This window comes from Nicotiana attenuata, chromosome 11 (genome assembly GCF_001879085.1).
Source record: "Nicotiana attenuata strain UT chromosome 11, NIATTr2, whole genome shotgun sequence".
Classification (NCBI taxonomy): domain Eukaryota; kingdom Viridiplantae; phylum Streptophyta; class Magnoliopsida; order Solanales; family Solanaceae; genus Nicotiana; species Nicotiana attenuata.
In genome coordinates this window covers 2,595,030-2,618,410 of record NC_031999.1, presented here as the reverse complement: position 1 = coordinate 2,618,410, position 23,381 = coordinate 2,595,030, and the positions used below count along the sequence as shown (strand labels likewise).

General features: G+C 42.9%; 1 protein-coding gene across 1 annotated transcript; it reads right to left on the bottom strand.

The window, feature by feature from the left end:
- On the bottom strand, positions 4,355-8,223 carry LOC109234655 (the record flags this gene model as incomplete). The annotated part of the gene is made up of 5 exons (XM_019400724.1): positions 7,790-8,223; positions 5,771-5,948; positions 5,456-5,722; positions 4,667-5,104; positions 4,355-4,573 (listed from the first exon to the last, which is right to left on the bottom strand). Coding segments are annotated over exons 1-5 (1,536 nt in total), but the record flags the coding sequence as incomplete, so codon positions are not given.

Below are 23,381 nucleotides of genomic sequence, written 5' to 3'. Positions count from 1 at the left end.
CAAGGAAATCAAATGAAGTGGAACTTTCGTAACAGTTACATAGCCTCTCGTAGATAAGTACAGACGTCTCCGTACCGATCAGCGAGACTCTAATAAATCGGCTTGTGTTCCGTGACTCCTATGAACCTAGAGCTCTGATACCAACTTGTCACGACCCCAGTTCGCCCTCCGTGAACTGTCGTGACGGCACCTAGTCCCTACGACTAGGTAAGCCTAACAAGTGCGGAAAAACAATCGAAACCTTGCAGAAATTATAACTTAAAGCCAAGATTTAACAAAATGGAAATGAAATATAAAATGCCACTCGGCACATACAACACAATATCTCAAACTTTTACAATACTATCCCAAAACCCAGAAACTCACGGGAACACAAGCTGAGAGAGATATAGTAAAAATGCTCTAACTCTCTACATCAACAGTATGATAGAAGGGCTAATACTACAAGATAGAATAAAGATGGAGACTATTCGGTCTGCGGACGCGGCAGATGTACCTCGAAGTCTCCAAAAGCTCTCCCTGCCTCAAGGATGGTAAGCCAGTGCAGAAGTACCTGGATCTGCACATGAAAAACATGCGCAGAAAGGGCATAAGTACACCACAGCGTACTCAGTAAGTGCCAAGCCTAACCTCGGTTGGGTAGTGACGAGGAAGGTCAGGGCCCTACTGAGGTTAAATAAGATACAGGTTCAACAGTGTAAAATGACAGTGTAATTAAATAACACAAGATATAAAGGGATAGCAACAACTATTACAAAGACAAGTAAAACACAGTAAAAGAACATAACTCAACTCCGAGATAACAACCGGGGATCTCCCAGGATACTGTCATGTAGTCCCCAAAGATAAATATCATGTCCAGTGGATCTCCCGGGTGCAGTCCCGTAGTCCAACTCATAAATGTGCAGGGGGATCTCCCGGAATGCAATTCCGTAGTCCCAAAGTAAACATACAGGGGGGAACCTCCCGGGATACCATCCCGTAGTCCCAAAGTAAATACACAACAACTACAATAATTCAATCCATTCAATTTTATCTCAAAGTGAAGCAGGTAATCCTAACCTAGCATGAATCACGTAGTACAATTAAGGCAGTTACGACAGATAGAGCAATTTAGTCAAGTAGACATGTTTCTCTAAGCTACAGCAGGTTTAATGTCCAAACAGTGTAAGCAAGGAAAAGAAGAACACAATTCAAGGCTATTCGTAATGAAAAACCAGATTTCCAACAATTAGCACAAGTACGCGCTCGTCACCTCACGTACGAGGCATTTCAATTCCACAATATCAATCCTAAGGGGAAAAGTGTCACACCCCAAATTCGAGGGACATGGCGCTCGACCGGGTAGCCCCAGTCAAGCGGACCTGGATGCCTTTCCTACCCCACATGTTACCCCGCATTGTTTCATTACTTATTGGCCAAAAGAAATAACCATTTACAATTAAAAACACCTTTTTATTACAAGGCATACACACGGTACGTGATCTCTTAGCGTGGTTTACATTTTACATAGCCCAACGTACAAGATACATATCACTTTAGTTCATGACCCACATTTTCTGTCTACGGAGCCTCTAACATTGAAAAAAAGGATGATACAGTACTTGCCGGTAACAAGGCTCCGGCTATACCTTATACAAATATCAAGACAAGATCCCAAAACGAAGGCGGCATAAGCCACACAGGGCCTCGAAAGGAAAGGGGCTCACCAATTCAGCAGATGAAAAGTGATGAGGAGCTACGGTCGGTGGACTGGAGTACCTGCTATGGATCCACCTACAATCATAACACGAATGTAGCGCCCCCGGCAAAAGGGGCGTCGGTACACCGGGATTGTACTGGTATGTATGAACAAACTTTGCACCAAGTAAACATCAAGCCATAGACAAGTAAGTAACAGTAATAGAAACAACAATAAAATCCATAAGAAGGAACAATCAAGCCAAACAAGTTTTACAAACTCTCCTGTTTCCCCTTCCACATTTCCACATCAATAAATTTCGCATTTATGCTCACATTTTCATTTCAACAGTGATTTCGATCACTTTCCACCCTTATTACCTCGGCCACCCTTATCACCACAACCCACACCTTATTACTTCGTGTTGCGGCGCGCAACCCGATCCCACCGTACAGTTTCATTTCACAAACAATCACAACAACAACAATGAACTATTCACAAAGATCACAACAACACTTCTTAAGAAGTAGCAACAATAATTTACAAGTATCTCCATAACCTTTAATACTATTTCCGTCATATTCAACAATTCACAAGTGTTTTACGTTACAACAATACTTGTCCACGATAAGCCATAGATGTTACTATCACAATTATTCCAGTTGCATCACTTACAATTNATTTGATATATAATATGTCCCAAAAAGACCTCATATAATACACGAAATGTATTGCTCAAAAAGCTTTAGTGACACACCTACTTGCCAACTATACAGTCTGTGCAGTCTTGCAAAACTGCAAATATCTCTCTACCCCGATGTCGTATCGAAGAAAGGTTTAATGCATTGGAAACTAGACTCGTAGATCTTCAATTTGATATGTAGATCAGCCATTGATTCCAAGTATATTGGAAGAAAAGTGCATCTACATTTGACCTAAATGTCAGCAAATTATAAATGGAACTTGTGATGACCTTTTCCAACTTTTGTTCCACAACTCGCTTGACTTCAAAACATAACACCAACTATCGTACGACTAAAATAACTCATAATATAATCTCGTTATAATGTTAATAACCCTAGTATCACCCCAAAAGTACATGGTAAAATATTCCAACTTGTCGACTTTCGACGAAACTTATTTTCTTCAATTCGTTTAGCTTCTAAGCCTTCAAACCCTCTTGCTACTTGGTACTAATGATCTTAAATATTTGTAACCTCCACATTAACATGATGAACTAACTTTGTAAACTTTTAAAAGATGATTCCCTTTCTGAGCTCACATCAATTGACTTATGATGTACTCTTACATACGATAACACGGGGTGTAACAAATTCCTTTTTAATTTCTACTTCCAATTCACCAAATAATCTAGCAACGTCAATATAGTGCACAAATTAATACACATAACTTAGAATTCAAGGTTCAAAATCACTACCCGAACATATTTAGGTTATTAACCCCTTCTTTGCACAAGTCTTTGCTCCCACCCAATTACTCCTACTAGATTTTAGGTTTTAATAGGCATGCATGCACAATTTCAACCATAACTTTCAAGAATTAATGCATGAGACTCCCCCCCCCCCAGCTTAAACCTGAAAATCAAGCAAAAAGGTTAGGGATTTTACCTGTAAGGATGGGGATGAGGACAATTACTTTGAATTTTCCCGGCCCGGATAGTTTTGAAGAACCAAATTGATGGAAATCGCTTTCTCTCTCAAGAACTCTCTCTTCCTCTCTCTTATTTTTGTTCAGAAGAATGTTAAAAATGAGGGGTTGGGGTGTTTTATTACAAAGGGGTCGGGTTTTAAAAATTTAGAAAAATAGAAGCCCGAGCAAGATCTGCGGTCGCATTCTGCGATCGCAGAATCGAAATGCGGTCCGCAAATTGGACCGCAGAAGTGCCCCCAAACTCTGAAGGGTCTGTTTGGGTCTGCGACAGGAATGCGGTCCGCATTCCTGTTATGCGGTCGCATTTTGCACCACAGAACTGACCTCCACAAATCCTTGAGGAATTTATGCGATGATTATTCGGTCCGCATATTGGTTATGCGATCGCATAATAGACCGCATCTTCAACATCAATTTTGACAATTTTCTGTTTCACTCTGCGGCAGAAATGCAGTCCGCATAACTGATTTGCGATCACATTCTGGACCGCATAATGGCAATTTTCTGGAAAATTTTGACTCTTGGTTTTTAAGTGCAAAATCAGTAAAATATTACATATTCTCAACACATATACGGAAATTTTGACTCGACGAAATGTTATGCCTTGAGTACAAATTTCACAGGGCCTTACATCCTCCCCCACTTAAAATCATTCGTCCACATATCCAATCAATTGACACACTTTTGCGCATAGTTTGATTACTCCAATGAGTCCTACATAGTTTAACCATTTCGATTCACTACACACTTGCAAATCACTTATTACCAATCTATACCACCACAGGCCAATTACTTATCACAAGAGTTCTTACAAAATTTCACCGAGAAAGGTTGGCATATGATTCAAACAAGCACAACACATATAATTTTGGCACAACTTGAAGAATTACAATAGTAATGCATCTAGGGGAGAAACGGGGTGCCTTTGCACCAAACGGGACACAATACCATTTCGCTTAGGGACAAGAATTCGCACGATCACTACTAGACTTGCTCAAACAAATGGGGATATTTTTCTTTCATCTCATCTTCCGCTTCCCACGTGGCTTCCTCGACTTGTTGATTTCGCCACAACACTTTAACTGAAGCAATTTCCTTATTTCGCAATTTACGGACTTGCCTATCAAGAATAGCAACCGGAATTTCTTCATACGATAACTCTTCAGTAACCTTGATGTCTTCAACTGGCACAATGGAGGACGGATCTCCGACCACTTTCCTTAACATAGACACATGGAACACCGGGTGCACTAAGGACATTTCAGGGGGCAACTCCAGCCTATAAGCAACTTGCCCGATCCTTTGAATGATCCGATAAGGCCCGACATATCTAGGACTCAGCTTCCCTTTCTTCCCAAATCGCATGACTCCCTTCATAGGAGACACCCTCAAGAATACCCAATCATCTACTTGGAACTCCAATCCCCTTCGACGAACGTCCGCATAGGATTTCTGGCGACTCTGAGCAGTCTTCATCCTTTCCTGAATGACTTTAACTTTTTCCATAGCCTGATGCACGAGATCCGGCCCTATCAATTCTGCTTCACCTGCTTCGAACCATCCGATCGGAGATCTGCATCTCCTTCCGTACAATGCCTCAAATGGGGCCATTTGGATGCTAGCATGAAAGCTGTTATTGTAAGCAAATTCTATAAGGGGCAAGTGATCATCCCAATTACCTTTGAAATCCAAGACACAAGCCCGCAACATGTCTTCAAGCGTCTGAATAGTCCGCTCTGCTTGGCCATCGGTCTGCGGATGGAAAGCCGTGCTGAGATTCACCTGAGTACCCAAACCTTGCTGAAATTTCTTCCAAAAATTAGCTGTGAACTGAGCCCCTCGATCCGAAATAATAGAGAGTGGAGTACCATGAAGCCTCACTATTTCCTTGATGTACAACCGAGCATACTGTTCTGCGGTATCGGTAGACTTGACTGGCAAGAAGTGAGCTGATTTGGTGAGTCGATCCACTATCACCCAAATTGAGTCGAACTTGCGCTGAGTGCGAGGTAATCCTACCACGAAATTCATGTTGATCATCTCCCATTTCCACATTGGTATTTCCATAAGCTGGGTTAACCCACCGGGCCGCTGATGCTCAGCTTTTACTTGCTGACAATTTGGACATTTAGACACAAAGTCCGCCACACCCCTCTTCATACCGCTCCACCAATAAATCTCCTTGAGATCGTGATACATCTTCGTGGAACCTGGGTGCACCGAATACCTGGAATGATGAGCCTCTGCCATTATCCTCTCCCGAAGGTCATCCACATCTGGGACACATAGCCTACCCTGACATCGTAACACACCATCATTGCCGCCGAGTGAAAATGCCGAAGTTTTGTTGTTCAGAATTGCCTCCTTTATCTATGCCAATGCTGGGTCAATGAACTGCTTTTTCGTGACTTCTGCTACCAGCGACGATTCTGCACTGTTATGCACCATGATTTCCTCCTCATTCGGGGTCGAAATACAAACCCCAAGACTGGCCAACTGATAAACCTCCCGGGCCAGGAGCCTCTGATCCGCTCCCAAGTGAGCCAAACTACCCATGGATTTCCGACTGAGGGCGTCGGCCACCACATTCGCCTTTCTTGGATGGTACAAGATGTTCATATCATAATCTTTAAGCAATTCTAACCACCGCCGCTGCCTCAAATTTAACTCTTTCTGTTTGAATAGATATTGGAGACTCTTGTGGTCCGGGAACACATCCAAATGGACCCCATAAAGATAATGCCGCCATATCTTCAAGGCAAATACAACTGCTGCAAGCTCCAAATCGTGCGTCGGGTAATTCTTCTCGTGATTCTTGAGTTGCCTTGAAGCATATGCTATAACCTTCCCATGCTGCATCAATACACACCCCAAACCAACCTTGGAGGCATCACAATAAACCACAAATCCTTCCGTGCCTTCTGGAAAAGACAATACCGGTGCCGAGGTCAACCTTGACTTCAATTCCTGAAAACTTTTCTCACAAGCGTCGGACCACTGGAACTTAACTGCTTTCTGCGTCAATTTAGTCAATGGGGAGGCGAGGGTAGAGAATCTCTCCACAAACCTCCGATAGTACCCGGCTAAACCCAAGAAGCTACGAACCTCCGTCGGGGTCGTGGGCCTAGGCCAATCCTTCACTACTGCAATCTTCTGGGGGTCCACCTGAATCCCCTTACTGGAAACAACATGACCTAGAAAAGTGACGGACTCCAACCAAAATTCACATTTTGAAAACTTAGCGTACAACTGGTGCAGATGAAGAGTCTGCAATACTGCTCTGAGGTGAATGGTATGATCCTCCCTGCTCCGCGAATAAACGAGGATGTCGTCAATGAAAACAATCACAAAGGAGTCTAGAAATGGCTTGAAAACCCGATTCATAAGATCCATGAAAGCTGTTGGGGCATTGGTTAGCCCAAAAGACATGACCAAGAATTCAAAGTGACCATAGCGAGTTCTGAAAGCAATCTTAGGAATATCCTGCTCTCTGATCTTCAATTGGTGATACCCGACCGCAAATCAATTTTGGAGAAGAACTTTGCACCTTGCAATTGGTCGAACAAATCATCTATTCAAGGCAAAGGATATTTATTCTTGATGGTGACTTTGTTAAGCTGCCGATAATCAATGCACATCCGAAGCGACCCATCCTTCTTTCTGACAAAAAGAACCGTAGCACCCCACGACGACACATTCGATCGTATGAACCCCTTCTCCAATAAATCCTTCAGCTGCTCCTTTAACTCCCTTTACTCTGCTGGCGCCATTCTGTATGGTGGAATGGATATTGGCTGAGTATCTTGCAATACATCAATCCCGAAATCAATCTCCCTATCTGGCGGAATCCCTGGAAGCTCATCCGGAAACACTTCAAGAAACTCATTCACAACTGGCACGGACTCGGGGGCAGACACTCCTGAGGTGGTGTCCGCCACCCGGACCAAGTGATAGATACACCCCTTCTTTATCATCTTCCAAGCATTAAGGTAAGAAATAAACTTACCCTTTGGCACCACACCATTTCCTTTCCACTCGATAACCGGCTCGTTAGGGAACTCGAGTCTCATGACTCTCGTCCGGCAGTCAAGTTTGGCAAAGCACGAATAAAGCCAGTCCATCCCCATGATTACATCAAAATCTACCATTCCAAGCTCAATAAGATCGGCCGTGGTAACACGAACACACACCGTAACAACACAATTCCTATAAACTCGCGAGGCTGAAATAGAATCACCAACCGGAGTCGATACAAAGAACGGCTCATGAAGCTGTTCGGGTTCTGTCCCAAAACTTGAAGCAATGAATGGGGTGACATAAGATAAAGAGGACCCCGAATCAATAAAAGCATAGCAATCAATAGCCTGAACGGACAAGATACCTGTAACAGCATCTGGAGAAGCCTCAGCACTCTGACGACCACTCAAAGCATAGAACCGGCTAGGTCCACCCCTACCACGAGCTCCACTCCTAGCTGCACCGCGCCCTGCTGGAGCTGCAGGATGCACTGATGATGTAGCAACTGAAGAACCGGATGACTGGGCAGATCCCCTACCCATACCCTGACTGGGCACACGGCTGTCCCACTGGATGTGACCTCTCACCCCGCACCTATAACATACCGGGATATCCAAATAGCAAGTCTCTGCATGGAATCTCCCACATTTGGGGCATGTAGTTCCCCCCCGCTGCTGAGACCCCACTCTTGGACGACCGGACTGACGGGACCTCCTACTGTCAGAACCTGGTCTCGAATGACTGCCCTGCTGATAACTGTGCACAGATGGCGGTGCACTCGTTGAGGACTGAGCATATGACTGGGATGGCCCTGATGACCCTCTCCCCGGAACTGGTCTCCCTGAGTGGCCCATTGACCGGGCCCTGCTACTACTCTCCCTTTCTGCCCGAATCTTCAACTTTCTAGCCTCTGTGGCCTGAGCGAATCCTACAATCTTTCCATAATTCATATCTGAGTGCAAGGCCGCTGTAGCATCCTCATTCACCACCAAAGGACTAAGACCCTGAACGAAGCGCCGAACTCGAGCATCCATGGTCGACACTAACTGAGGAGCATACTTGGACAACCTCACAAACTCCATGTGGTACTCCCAAACACTCATGCTGCCCTGTTTGAGAACCTTGAACTCAGTGGCACGGGCTGCCATTGTCTCGGCAGGCAAGAAATGGTCCATAAAGGCATCTACAAACTCGTCCCATCTAGCCGGAGGTCTTCCCTCCTCACGGGAATCCTCCCACATCTCAAACCACGAACGCGCTGCTCCCCTCAAACCTGTATGGAGCCAACTCAACCCCTTGTATCTCTGTAGCCTTCATCACTCGAAGGGTCTTATACATCTCATCACGGAAATCCTGCGGATCGGACTCTGGGTCTGTGCCTGAGAATTCTGGAGGGGCCAATCGTAGAAACTGGTGGACTCTGGAGCTGGTAGAATCTCCCTGTCCGCTGGAGGACACCGGGGCATCATGAGATCTCTAGGCCTGGGCGGCCACTAGCTGGGTCGACATACGGATGTCTCCTCTAAGGTCCCCATCAGAAACACCGGGACCGGAAGCTGGAACTGCATCAGAATCTGAAATATCGGCGGGAGGGATGGTGGCACCTTTTGTCGCAGCCGGAACAGGAATGCTTGGATCTGGAATAGATGGACCGGGCAGATTCAAGGCCGGGGAGTCACTCTCACCCACAGCATCAGGTACATGATTCACAGCCTCACTCGGGGTGGCATTGGCCCCAAGGCCGAGTCTAGCTCTCTTCTTAGGTGCCATTACTGAAAAGATTTCGGAACAAAGCACGAATCAGACATAGATACTTTCACATTTCACTTCACCACACGATACAGAATGACAAAGAAGTGGGAAATTTCCTAATTGTCCATGCAGCCCCCCACTTATAGATGTGGTCGACATCACACCGATAAGTAGGGCTATACCAGACACGGCTCTAAGACACCCTAGGACTCCATTAAAACCTTACGCTCTGATACCAAGTTTGTCACGCCCCAAATTCGAGGGACATGACCGGCGCTCGACCGGGTAGCCCCAGTCAAGTGGACCTGGGTGCCTTTCCTACCCCACATGTTACCCCGCATTCTTTCATTACTTATTGGCCAAAATAAATAACCATTTACAATTATAAACACCTTTTTATTACAAAGCATACACACGGTACGTGATTTCTTAGCGTGGTTTACATTTTACATAGCCCAACATACAAGATACATATCACTTTAGTTCATGACCAACATTTTCTGTCTACGGAGCCTCTAACATTGAAAAAGGATGATACAGTACTTGCCGGTAACAAGGCTACGACTATACCTTATACAAATATCAAGACAAGATCCCAAAACGAAGGCGGCATGAGCCACACAGGGCCCCGAAAGGAAAAGGGCTTGTGAGCACGTGATTTTTGCCTCGCTTGAAATATTCCTATAGAATTCTTAAAATTAGGTGTTTTCTTTTATTATTTGAATTTTAGGGAATTAATTGCATGATTTTTTTTTGTTTGCATTTTTGTGTGCATTTTTGGTTGGCATAATCTAAAAAAAATACCAAAATAACACATTTGCATTTAGAACCCAATTTTATATTTGTAGGTTTGTTAGTTAATTATTATTACAAACATAGAAGAAAAAATAACAAAAATAGTCATTTTACATTTTTGCTTAGTTCTCTTTTTAAATTAGGATCTAGTTAATTTTAGAAAATTAATTAGTTTAATTTTAGAGTTAAATCATGTTTTTGTTATTTTTGTATTTAACAAAATCAAAAACAAATAAATAAATAAAAGAAAATGAAAGGAAAAGATTCAAAAGAATTAAAAAAAGGTCTGTCTTGGGCCAGTCTTCAAATAAATCACCAGCCTAAGCTAAACCCCCATCACCCTGATCCGAGCCCCAGGCCCAAACCCACGCACCCTGACCCGGTCCGGCTCCCCAGCCATCGAAACGACGTCGTTTTGATTTAAACAAATCCTAGCCGTCTATTTTTTGTTGATCCAACGGACCGCAACTCACCTATCCCAGGTATATAATTTTCCAAAGACGCCCCTACCCCCCTCCGTCGTCTCTCTGAATCCCCCCTTTCAATACCCTAGAGAAGCCAGCCGCCCTTATATTCTCCGTCAATTCCGCCGACGGCGATGACACAAACTACGCCGATGGCTCCCAAATTCACACCATACTTTCTTCTCCTCCTCCTCCTTCCAAATCTAAGTTCACTTTTCTTCAAAATTCGCCCAAACCCCTCGAATCTTCGTTGGAAGTCATGAACCCTAGCCGCCGACTTTGTTCTCCGGTGGCGGTGGCGCCTCCAAACCACTTCAAAACAACACCCCATGCCCCATGTGCCTCCCTCACTCTTAATATGTCACTAGTTTCCTACGAAACTATCCAGAATCATTCAAATGGTAAATCTGAGTTCGAGCTTTAGCAGTTCAATTAATCGACCCAAGCCTTTGTTCTTCGCGATTTAGGAGTTGATTCACTACAAATTGATGCTGTTCGTTCGTTCTTAACAGAGAATAAGTGATTAGCATCCATTTTATGTGAATTAGAACATCAAGAGGAGTTTCAAGTTTAATCAATGAGTGTTCTTAAATTTCTTTGTTTATCTGTAAATGTTCCCTTTTAAGCATTAGCCTTCTGATTTTGTTGTGCTTTCATCCGTCTTTTGTATTTCTTCTATATTAGGATCGATTTAGGGTCTGATTGGTTTTGATTACATTTTTTTGTCATTTGATTTGATTTCAACCGTATGATTCCATGTTTAACTACTGCACATTTTTTTTGATTTTGATATTCTTCGCAGTGTAGTTGCAGCTCTATTTGTTCGATTTTAGCTATTAGTTTACTGGTTTTATTAGTTTAATAATAAATTTAGCCTTAGGATGTTGGTTCAATTAGAATTGATTCTGATTATAACTGATCACTGCAGCTCCTTGATTAATTAACCAGGGGTTGGTTTTAGTTTAACTAGGTTAGTAGTTCTAAGTCAAATTAGGGGTAATATAGGTAATTCAATAAGAGAAATCCTGCAAGTAACCAAATTGGAATTCCCTAGAACATTCTAGATGGGGTTCCAATTAGAATTTTAGGAACTTAGTAGTGTAACTTGGGCCACAAGCCATTAAATAAGGGACTAATTAGCTAAAATTTGAAAATAAAAGAGGGACTTAGGTGTAAATGAAAATCTGAAGGATGCCCTAAGTTTTGCCAAAGGCATGCTTATTGCCTTGTTTCACAAGTTTTCAGCCTCTAAAAACTCCCCCCAAAACCATTCCTGAAATCTGAATCAAAGTTTGAATTTCAAATTTTAGAAGTTCAAAAATCTGCAATCTTATAGTTTTTCACTTTCTTTTAGATCTGAATTCCTACTCAATAATCCAAAAACAAACAGAAATATAGTAGAAAATCAGAAAGAGAGCACTGTTCCATTGAAACTTTAGGATAATTTCAATCTCTAGTTGTTAAATCACATCTTCTAGTTCAATGTTTGGCTACTGGTTTTTCAAAGGTCTATTGGTCTGATTTCGAGTAATTGTGAACCTGATGTTGACTGGGGTAGATATATTCATTCTGTTGGGTTTTGATACATTTCTGGGCTGCCGAACATTTCTGGGCTGCGTTTGATCTCTGCTGTGTATCTGACCTCCAATTCCTCTTATTTTTGGGCTAATTTTCAGGTACTCCTTTGGCCTCAACTGACTTGTGAAGGTTGAATCAAATGTGTGATCGAATTTGAGGATAATGATGAAATGTTATATGTTTTCCTATTGTTTTGCTTTGATTTAGGTGGCCTAGTACGTTTATGTTATCTGTAATTCACTCATAACATGTTAATTCAAGTGTTACCTTTAGCTTTCATTAGAATCTAGGAATTACTTGATCCGGACCCTCTAACGAATGTAATATTTGGACTGTTGGACTCATTTAGTAGTATTAGCTTAGTATAATTTAATTTCATTTTTGGACCTGCAATCATGTTAGTTTGGATGATAAAATTGGAATCTAGTGTGTTATATAAGCCAAGTGTTACCCGCAAATGCCTAGTTAAACGGACTTGGATGTTAAAATTGGAATTATGTCTATTTTTAGTTCAATAATTATTTTAAGTTCTGCAAATGTGCTGTATAAGTTTAAATGTTGTTCTGGAAGTAAAAACCTTAGAATGAGTGTGTGTGGTTCATCAGGATACATACAATTTGAATATGAGCATGAAATTAGGCTTAAAATCAGCATGTGAACGGAGTTGAATTGTTCATGCATTCTGCAAAATTATTAGGCTTCATTATGATTCTAATTCAGTATTTCTGCAATCCAATTTAAATTCACTGCCTGATTTGGGCTCATTTATGAGCAGAAACATGACAGCCTTTTATTTGAATAAAATTTGGGCCCTGATTTTACTTATGCATGGCCCAACTTGGTTCTTAACTCATCTGGCTTGTGGGCTATAAATTGAAAGAGAATAAACAAATTCAAATTGATTGTTATACTTGTTAATTAAAATAGGCTGCCCAGGTGATTGAAATAGGCCTGTTTAGAGGCCCAAAACATTAATTAGCTTTACAGCGGAGGCGTTTTGTACGCAGGCAGTTTCAGAGATTCAAATATTAAATATTGGGCCTCTCCTTCAGGACTAGTTGTGTCACTTTAGTCTTTGTATTTAGTTACTAGATTTTAAATTCATAGCCCGCATCTAGTCCTTATGACCTTAGCCAATTAGTAAGGCCCTCAAAAATAATTCTAGGAAGGCCTTCTTAAATAACATATTAGTTCATGACCCTTCAACCTTAGTCTAGTATCCTTTAAAAATGAAATCAAGGTGCGCCGCGCTAAACAAAAATCATAAATTGCGTGGCCTTCCTAAAATACTTCCATTAAAATATTTAGAACTCGGGACGTGCCATTTAGCGAATTTTCATGGCCTCCCGCAAAGTTATCAACACGTTAGTTGCTTTAGGCGCGCATTTTAATAATATACTTTCCTAAACTCGGGTGCACATTTATGTGACCCAAATTCAAATCTCAACGAAGTCGAAATGTGTCAAAAACAGCGGGTGCATTTATATAACGTGGTTCGAGACGCGTTTTCACGACGTTGCAATTCTCTTTAAAAAGAACAATAAAAGCGGTTTAAAGATTAAAAGGCACATAAGTGAAAACATGTATTAAAATCAAATTTTTAGCCAATTATAATAATTTAAGCGACCGTGCTAGAACCACGGGATCCGAGGGTGCCTAACACCTTCCCTCGGGTCAACATAATTCCTTATTCAGAATTTCTGGTTCGCAGACTCCAATTGGGAAGTCGAAATTTTCCTCGATTTGGGATTCCAGTTAAACCGGTGACTTGGGACACCAAAAGCCAATCCTATCCCAAGTGGCGACTCTAAAAATAAATAAATAATCCCATTTCGAATAATGTCACTTTAAATGGAAAAACTCCCTTATACATTATCCTTCGGGGTAGGTGTGTAAAAAGGAGGTGTGACAGCTCTGGCGACTCTGCTGGGGACACGAACCCAGAATTTCGATTCAGGGTTCAAGAATTCGAGCTTAGTATAATTGTTATATTTGGCTTTATCTGATTTTTCTACATGTTCCATGCTATATGTGCTAAATGTTTTACCGCTTTGATATTATCTGAATTGTATATATAAAATTGTTACGAACCCTTATCTTCTCATCTCCGGGGATGTGCTCACTGGTTGAGACTCTCTATTCTGTTAGTGTCAATACCTTAAAGTAAGAAAGAGGACGGACAAGTTACTAAGGCGGATGGCCTTTTGGTTCCCGGTATGTAGCCCCCTCCTCGACTCGAGTTCTCCGCTCGGGTACACAGTCTAGAACATATACTCAGGTTTTGAACCTAGAATAACTGGACCTCATGCCGGATCCCTAGCAGGACGTTTGTTTGCATCATGTGCATTTGACTTAGGGGACTCAACACAGGGTTGGGTCCGTCTAGGACAGGTGACCTAAAATGAATTGACCATCCTGATGCATCCTACGTGCTACTTGCGCATTTATTTGCTCGGCTTTGCATGTTGATCGGCCTGACTAAATGAGTGAAAATTGAGAAAAATAAGCAGTGTTAGGACTAAGTGAGGGTGACCATTTGTGAAAAAACCAATGCCCAAGTAGTACCGAAATGCTGCCGGATTTTTGAAAAAATGATAAAAAATGGAAAAGAGAAAAATATTTGAAAGAAAAACAAGAAAAACATAGAAAGAAAATTTGTTGTTCAAAATAGTTTTTGGCAAATCTGCCCGAACTACGTTGGTTTGATTCTCACCGGATGTGAGATACGTAGGCAACCCTCATCGGGTCCAACCACCCATTTGCAAAAATAGCCAAAAATACCAAAATTTTAATTTTTGTAACAAATAAGTCAGGTGATGCCATTCTTGCTTAAAATAAGTCGAATGTCCCCAAAAGGACGCCGGAAGGCTGTTTTTGCAAGAACAGCCGCCTCGGGTCATTTTCAATGGTTAGCAGACACAGCCTTAAAATCTTCCCCCAGAAGTGCTGATAACCAAGTCTTTGTTTTTCTTAAATAAAATTTTGCAAAAATAGCCTTTTTCCTATTTAAGTCAAAATAAGTCATTAAATCGCTTTAAATAAATTTGCAGGATGAGCACGATTCAAAATAAATCTTTCTCAATCATGAATAATATCCCTTTGGAGTTGCATCTGTGGTGGAACGATCTAGGAGGAGAAGGATAAGATGAAGTCAAAAAATATTTGAAAGGGCTTACCGGTTTGTTGGAAATTACGCCTCGGGGATACATCATAAGGGCATTAGTTACATGTTAGGACCCTGCACACAACGTGTTCCATTTTTCAGACTTTGAACTCACCCCGACCTTGGAGGAAATAGCCGGGTACATCGAACGCGCTGAGGTCCCTTTAAGACACAAGTACTTGATTGCCCCGAGAACCGTGGCCGTGCACAAATTCTTAGACTCGGTGAAGATAAGCAGGACGGTCCACAACACAGATTTGGCGGATGGATTTTGTACTCCACACTTTATATACCATAGATATGGCCACATCGGAGGGTTCAATAGCCCGGAAAACAAGATATGTAGCAAAGGAAACCGCCAAAAATGGGAAGAACATAGACGTTTTGCTTTTATGGTGGTCTTTTTGGGGCTTTTGGTATTCCCGAGGAAAGATGGAAATATTGACATAAAGATAGTCGGGGTCGTCAGCACTCTACTCAGTCAAGCAAAAAGCACACTTGCGCCCATGATATTATCTGAAATCTTCCGCGCTCTTACAGCCTGCAAAGCCGGAGGAGACTTCTTTGAGGGGTGCAATCTCTTGTTGCAAATGTGGATGACCGAACACCTGTGCCATCGTCCTCAGTTCCTGAGTTATGGGTCTACAGAGAAAACCTGTATAGAGGAGTTTTATACAAGGATTAAGGGGGTCAGCTTGCCTGAAGGATTCATAGGCTGGACATCATACCTTCTGTCCCTCACTGCCAGTCAAATAGAGTGGACGTTTGGGTGGTTACATGTCGATGAAATAATATATATGCCAGCAGCGGGGCCACACTTCCTCTTAATGGGTCTTAAGAGCATTCAGCCTTATGCTCCGTATTGGGTTTTAAGGCAACTCGGGAGATGCCAAGTAGTGCCAAAGGATGACGATCTTAGTATCCAAGTAGTTGAGATTGGTCCTGATGGTCAGTTTCCTGAAGCAAGGGTCCGTCAAGTTTGGAGCGAATGTCAATACTTGACGGCAAATACTTGTGTCCGGGATCGTTCTAAAGGAGAAGTGTCACCTGAGTATCATGCCTGGTATAGAAGGGACGTTGCATTTGGGAGGCCGGCCAAAAGACCTCACCTCCAGGATTTCGTCGAATCATCACAAGAACAATGGGCCTGGCTAGCTAAAGAAAATGAATATAGAGCTAAAATAGGAGAATTGGAAAAGCAAGTCCGAGACCTTCAGTTTGAAAATAGTGTGCAAGCTGCAGTCGATGAGGGTGAGAAAAAAAAATTGGCCAAAGAGAATGAAGCCTTACGAGCCCAAATTCAAAAGATGAAGATAGCGGCCGAAGATCCTGTCAGGAGCGTCAAAGATGTAAAACATATAGAAAATCTAAGACAAAAAGTGAATGATTACAGTTTTGACCTCAACAAAGCAGAAAGAGAATTAGACGGGGTTCGAATACAATTGGCTAAAAACGCGGAAGAACGAGCCCGCATGGTTAAACAGTTGAAAGAAGAACACGAAAATGAGGTCGCGGGGTTAAGGAAAAGGGTCATTGCCACAGAGAACAAAATGATCAAACAGGCAAAGGAATTCAAAATTGAAAGAGAGCATTATTACGCAGCATTGGCACAATTAGAAATGGACTTGCAACAACTCCAGGAACAAAACCAGATAGCCGAGCAGACTTTGGAGGCCAGGGCCCAACAGATAGGGCGTCAGGAAAAGGGTAGAATCAGAGAAAGAATCTTAACCGTTGCTCACTACTCGCACCACTTTCTTTGCATCTGTAATGATATTTGTGAAGCAAATAATGAGTGACCTGGACAGACTTCAAGGGGAACTTGCATATAGGCCCGCGACGAGACCGAACGATGTCCCGCGGGCACCAGGAGCTTTAATGTATTCGTGATTGACATATTTCCTTTTTCTAGAGTTTGTCAGTGTTTGAGTCTGTATTTTTTTTTTCGCTAAGAGTCTGTTAGTGTTTGAGTCTGTATTTTGTTTTCGCTAAGAGTCAATAAGTTGTTGAGTCTGTATTTTCTTTTGAAATAGAATAGTTGACGTTGGAGTCTGTAGTTTTTCTTTTATCAGAGTCTGTTATGTTCAAGTTTTGAGTCTTTGTAATCAAAGTATTTGCTATCAATAAAATTGGAAATCCCAAAACATTTTGTTTCTATGTTACATTTTATTTTGCAAGAACTACGCTTGGTCTGATTCATGCGGGGACATGATACGTAGGCAATCTCCATAGGATTCGACCGTGACCTTAAGAAAAAAGAGAGAAAAAGAGAAGGAAAGTACGAAGGAAGGAAATAAAAGAAAAACAAGAATGAAACGCGAAAGAGAAAATAAGGAATCGGGAGGAAAAAACCATGGCAAAAGAAAAGGGAAAAACAGAAAATGAAAAACAGAGGGAAAAGAAAAAAAAAAGCAGAAAGAGAAAGAAAAGCAAGAAAAACAAAGAGTAGAAGTCAAAAGAAGAGAAATAAGAAAAAGAAAAGCCGGGATGATGCATGAAACCAGTGCAAACATGTAGACATCCGTTTAACTGTATAGGTGCATCACACTCCAACATGCGATTGCCTATGTGTTACTTGTCTCAAACTAACCGTGTGTTGCTGTCAATTTCCAGCCTAGCTTTTAGAAATGGTGGTTGGTTGTGGTAAGCTGGCATCGCATCAATACTTTACCAGATCGAAAGGAAGTGTGGAAATGTCTACAGAAATGGCTTTGCCCGCAGTCCCCATCTCTGAGGACAGCCCCATCTCGGGGATCCCGACATCTGAGTCTGTCACAGCGGGAGAGAACCGGATACTACATCTCCGGCTCATGGAGATGTGGGACGCCTGGACCAATGGAAGTGAGCCTCCAAGCGCCATCCCTGGATTTTGCTGAACTATTCCCTAGATCCGGGGGTACCTCCAATATCCCTATCAGCCACCCTCATACTCCGTTGGGACAACCTACCATGACCGCTCACTTCGTCGGAACACCTTCTGAGGTCCGCTCCCAGGTGTTCCCACCAGGAGCAACTCCTAACATCTTCACTTCTCCACCATGCTCTGCTACAACACAACCTTCACTGCCAAGGCCTGCCTTTGATCCCTCAGCTTTCACCTTCCAAAACCCTGTCTTTCCAGTGGATCCTCCTCAATATCCCACATATAATTACTCTCAGCTACCACCATTTGAGCTTACACCAGGACAAGATCAAACTCCCAAAGCTCCTGAACTAGATGAGATGGCAAAGAGAATGAGAAGCCACGAGCAGAGCTTAAAAATATGCAAGGCTTGAGCGGGCAAAAGTGTGTCTCCTATACAGACCTGTGTATGTTCCTGCATGTACATTTTCCCTCAAGGTTCAAAACACCAAAATTCGAAAAGTATGACGGGCATGGCGACCCTATTGCTCACTTGAAGAAGTATTGTAATCAGCTACGGGGGGCCGGTGGCAAAGAAGAATTGTTGATGGCATATTTTGGAAAAAGCTTAATCGGCATTGCCTCAGAGTGATATATGGACCAAGAAGTCTCGCGTTGGCATATTTGGGACGATCTGGCCCGAGACTTTGTCCGACAATTTCAGTACAACATAGACATCGCGCCAGACAGGAACTCCTTGGCGAATCTAATGAAAAAGCCCTCGGAAAGTTTCCGTGAATATGCAATTAAGTGGCGCGAACAGGCGTCACGAGTGAAGCCTCCGATGGATGAGGTAGAGATGATCACTGTTTTCCTTCAAGCCCAGGAAGCAGACAACTTTCAGAGTATGATGTCAGCCATGGCCAAGCCTTTCGCAGAGGCAATAAAAATCGGAGAGATGGTAGAGAATGGGCTAAAAACGGGTAGAATCTTGAGCTAGTCAGCCATAAGAGCAATCTCCCAAGCCATCCATGGCGGGTCTGGAGGAATGGCCAAAGGCAAAAAGAAAGAAGAAACAGTGATGGCAGCATCGGGAGGAAGAAGATACCGGGCTCCTAGACCGGTGTTCTCTGAAAGAACCCCTCAACACTAATATCCCCACACTGATATGGCTTACGTTCCCCCACCTTATGCGGTCATGAATGCTCAACCTTTCAGCCGACCGCAACCACAAGTTAGCCGAAACCCCATTCCAAAGAAACCAACCTCCTTACCAGAACCAATATAATCCCCGACCACCGCAAAATAATTTCCGCCCTCGGGAACCACCCAGATGTCCAAATTTTACGCCGATTGGTGAACCCTACTCCAGTCTGTTCCCGAAGCTCGTTCAGATGAATCTGTTGCAGCCTATCCCCCAAAACAGACAGAACCTGGAATCTCCAGCTTATCAACGAGTGGTCCACTGTGCCTACCATTCAGGAGCTGAAGGGCATAGTACTGATAACTGCTGGACATTGAAGAAAGTTGTGGAAGATTTGATTGAACAAGGGAAAATAGTGTTGAGGGATGAAGAAGCCCCGAATGTGACCAATAATCTGTTGCCCGCTCACAACAATAGGCCGGTGATCGGGATGATCTGTGAAGATAGAGAATTTGATCCAGCATTAAAAGCTATAATTGCTATTACCGACGCAGAAAAGAAGCCCAAGGTACCCCCGAAGCAAGAGAAAAGGGAGAAGAAGAATAAAAGTGTCAAAACTGAGCCTGAGAAGAAACCTGAGATAAAAGCAAAGACGGAACCTCCTAAGAATGGAATTCTCGATGTTCCGTGAGGACGCCAAGAAAAACCATTAGTTGTCAGTTCTCCAAGGAAGTTTGAAGTAAAAAGGGAAACGCAAATGTATGTGCCAAAAGGAGCTTATGTGGTACGGGGGACAATTAAGCCGCCTCGGCTGAATGAGCCAGTGGTTATTGGCCGCGTACCACAGAAGCCAATGACAGACCCCTCTACGGTGCCATGGAACTATCAACAAACGGTGGTTACATACAAGGGCAAAGAAATTTCGGGAGAAGTTCCAGGGAAAACCTCTGTTGAGAAATATTCAAATGTACAGGAGGTAAACAATGCCGCTCGAAAGCGCTTTCCAGCCAAGAAGCCAGTGAGTGCTGAGGAAGCAGAAGCCTTCTTCCGGAAAATGAAGATGCCTGATTATGAAATAGTGGATCAATTGATGAAATATCCTGAACAGGTGTCCCTGCTATCATTGGTGACGAAATCCTCCGAACATCAGAAGATCCTTATGAAAACCTTGAATGAGGCATATGTGCCAGTTGAAACGTCAGTCGAACAACTTGAAAGAATGGCAGAAAGATTCTTCGCCGTCAACCAAATCTCTTTCAGTAAAAACGATTTTTCTCCAGAGGGAGCTGCCCACAACAAGGCCTTGCACGTGACTATCAAATGTGAGGGTTACTACGTCAAGCGAGTCATGGTGGATGGAGGCTTGGGGGTTGACATATGCCCACTCTCCACATTGCAAAGGATGGAAATCGGGACAGGAAGGATTCGTCCGAATAATGTTTGTGTGAGAGCTTTTGATGGTGTTAAGAGGGATACCATCGGTGAAATTGATTTGATATTGACCATAGGCCCGGTGGATTTCGAGGTAACCTTCCAGGTGTTGGACATGGATACATCTTATAATTTTCTTCTGGGAAGGCCCTGGATCCATGCTGCAGGAGTTGTGCCCTCTACCCTCCACCAAATGGTAAAATTCGAATATGAAGATCAAGAAATCGTGGTCCACGGAGAAGATGAGCAGTCCATTTATCGTGACCCATTTATCCCATGCTTGGAGGCGAGCGAAGGAAGTGAGCATATTGTTTATCAAGCCTTTGAAATTGTGGTGGCAGATCAGCACGCGGAGGGAAATCCTTGTCCTCAGCCTTTCCTGTCTAATGCTTCAATCGTGGTGGCCAAAGAAATGATTAGACACGGTTTCAAACCAGGAAAAGGGTTGGGAAAAGCTTTACAAGGAATATCCGAGCCGGTAACTCTACCCACAGCAGAAGAGTCTTTCGGGATAGGCTTCCACCCTACCCTAGATGATGAGAAATGGGCCAAGGAAAGAAAGAAAGAAGGATAGGTTCTGCCACAACCATTGCCACATCTCTATGATACTTTTGTTAAGCCCAAGTATGGCAAAGAAGAGGACGATGAGGTGTTCACAGCTGAGGAAATCGAAGATATATGTGGAGTTATGAGACAAATGCTTTATGAAACCAACATGGTTCAGCCAGGGGAAGGGACTAGCACTGTTGAGGTGCTCTACATGGGACCAGATGCTAAACTCCAAAACTGGAAGGCTACGCCATTCCCGATCAGGCGGGAGTCCCGGTAGACTAGCCCTGTCACCTTTTCTGCATCCCGAGTTATTTCAGGGTGTAACTCGGATGTTTCTTTTAGTTTGTTGTCTTTAAATTCCTGAATGTAAACCCTGTTATCTTTCCAATTCCAAGAAATGAAATCAATATTTCATCGTCCATTTTTCTCTTTATTCTTTCTAATTTTGTTATTTTTCCCTTTTCATCTTTTCTTTTCAGTTATAATAATGCGGCTTTAAATAACATGACATGCTTGCGGACTTCATGCCCAGACTCAAACACGCTGTCTAATTGTGAAATAATAAATCAGGAACCGGAATACGATGAAGAAGAGGCTTTTAGGGAAATAAACCGAGAATTGGAACAATTTGAGAACAAACCTAAGCCGAATCTGAATGACACTGAACCGGTTAATTTGGGAACCGCCGAAGAAATAAGGGAAACCAAAATAAGCATTCACACAGATGAGCAAACCCGAGATGCAATAATCCAACTCCTGTTCGAATTTAAAGATGTGTTTGCTTGGTCGTATGACGACATGCCAGGACTGAGTATGGATCTAGTGGTGCACAAATTGCCAATTTACCCCGATTGTCCTCCAGTACAGCAAAAGCAAAGAAAGTTTAAAACTGATATCAGTGATAAGATCAAAGAAGAAATCACAAAACAGCTGAAGGCGGGGGTAATCCGAGTGGTCCGATATACTACATGGCTAGCCAATGTGGTTCCAGTGCCAAAGAAGGACGGGAAAACCCGGGTGTGTGTGGACTACCGAGATTTGAATAGGGCAAGTCCCAAAGACAATTTCCCGTTGCCTAATATTCACATCCTTGTAGATAACTGCGCCAAACATGAAATACAGTCCTTCGTGGATTGTTACGCAGGATATCACCAGGTGTTGATGGATGAAGAAGATGCCGAGAAGATAGCTTTCACTACACCCTGGGGTACCTACTGTTATCGGGTCATGCCATTTGGGCTGAAGAATGCCGGGGCAACCTACATGAGATCCATGACCACCATCTTCCACGATATGAGGCATCAAGAAATAGAGGTGTATGTGGATGATGTAATCATTAAGTCCCGAACTCAGAGTGACCACGTGCGAGATTTGAGAAAGTTCTTCGAACGGCTGCGCAAGTATGATCTAAAGTTGAATCCAGCTAAGTGTGCCTTCGGAGTCCCATCAGGCAAGCTCCTAGGTTTCATAGTCAGCAGGAGAGGTATTGAGTTAGATCCAACAAAGATAAAGGCCATTCGAGATTTACCTCCTCCAAGAACTAAGAAGGATGTGATGAGCTTATTGGGCAGGTTAAACTATATCAGTCGGTTCGTCGCTCAATTGACTACCACCTGTGAGCCCATATTCAAACTGTTGAAGAAAGATGCAGCAATCAAATGGACATGCGAATGTCAAGAGGCCTTCGACAAGATCAAGGAATATTTGTCAAATCCTCCAGTATTGGTCCCACCGGAGCCTGGGCGACCTCTCTTCTTGTATCTGACAGTGTTGGAAAATTCTTTTGGCTGTGTTCTTGGGTAGCATGATATAACCGGCAGGAAAGAGCAGGCAATTTACTATCTGAGCAAGAAGTTCACCAGCTACGAGGCCGAATATACTTTGTTGGAAAGAACATGTTATTCTCTGACGTGGGTCGCTCAAAAGTTGAGATACTATCTTCAAGCCCACACCACCTATCTAATAACCAGGTTGGATCCTTTGAAGTACATATTCCAGAAACCGATGCCCACTAGGAGACTGGCAAAATGGCAAATCTTGCTCACTGAATTTGACATAGTCTACGTTACTCGCACGGCAATGAAGGCCCAGACATTGGCAGATCATTTGGCTGAAAACCCGGTTGACGAGGAATACCAACCATTGAGCACATATTTCCCAGATGAGGAGGTAAATTCAGTAGAAGCCATCTCTGAGAAAACTCGTGCTTGGAAAATGTTCTTTGACGGAGCAGTAAAGGCAAGAGGTGTAGGCATTGGGGAAATCTTGATATCACCCAATGGTCAGCACTA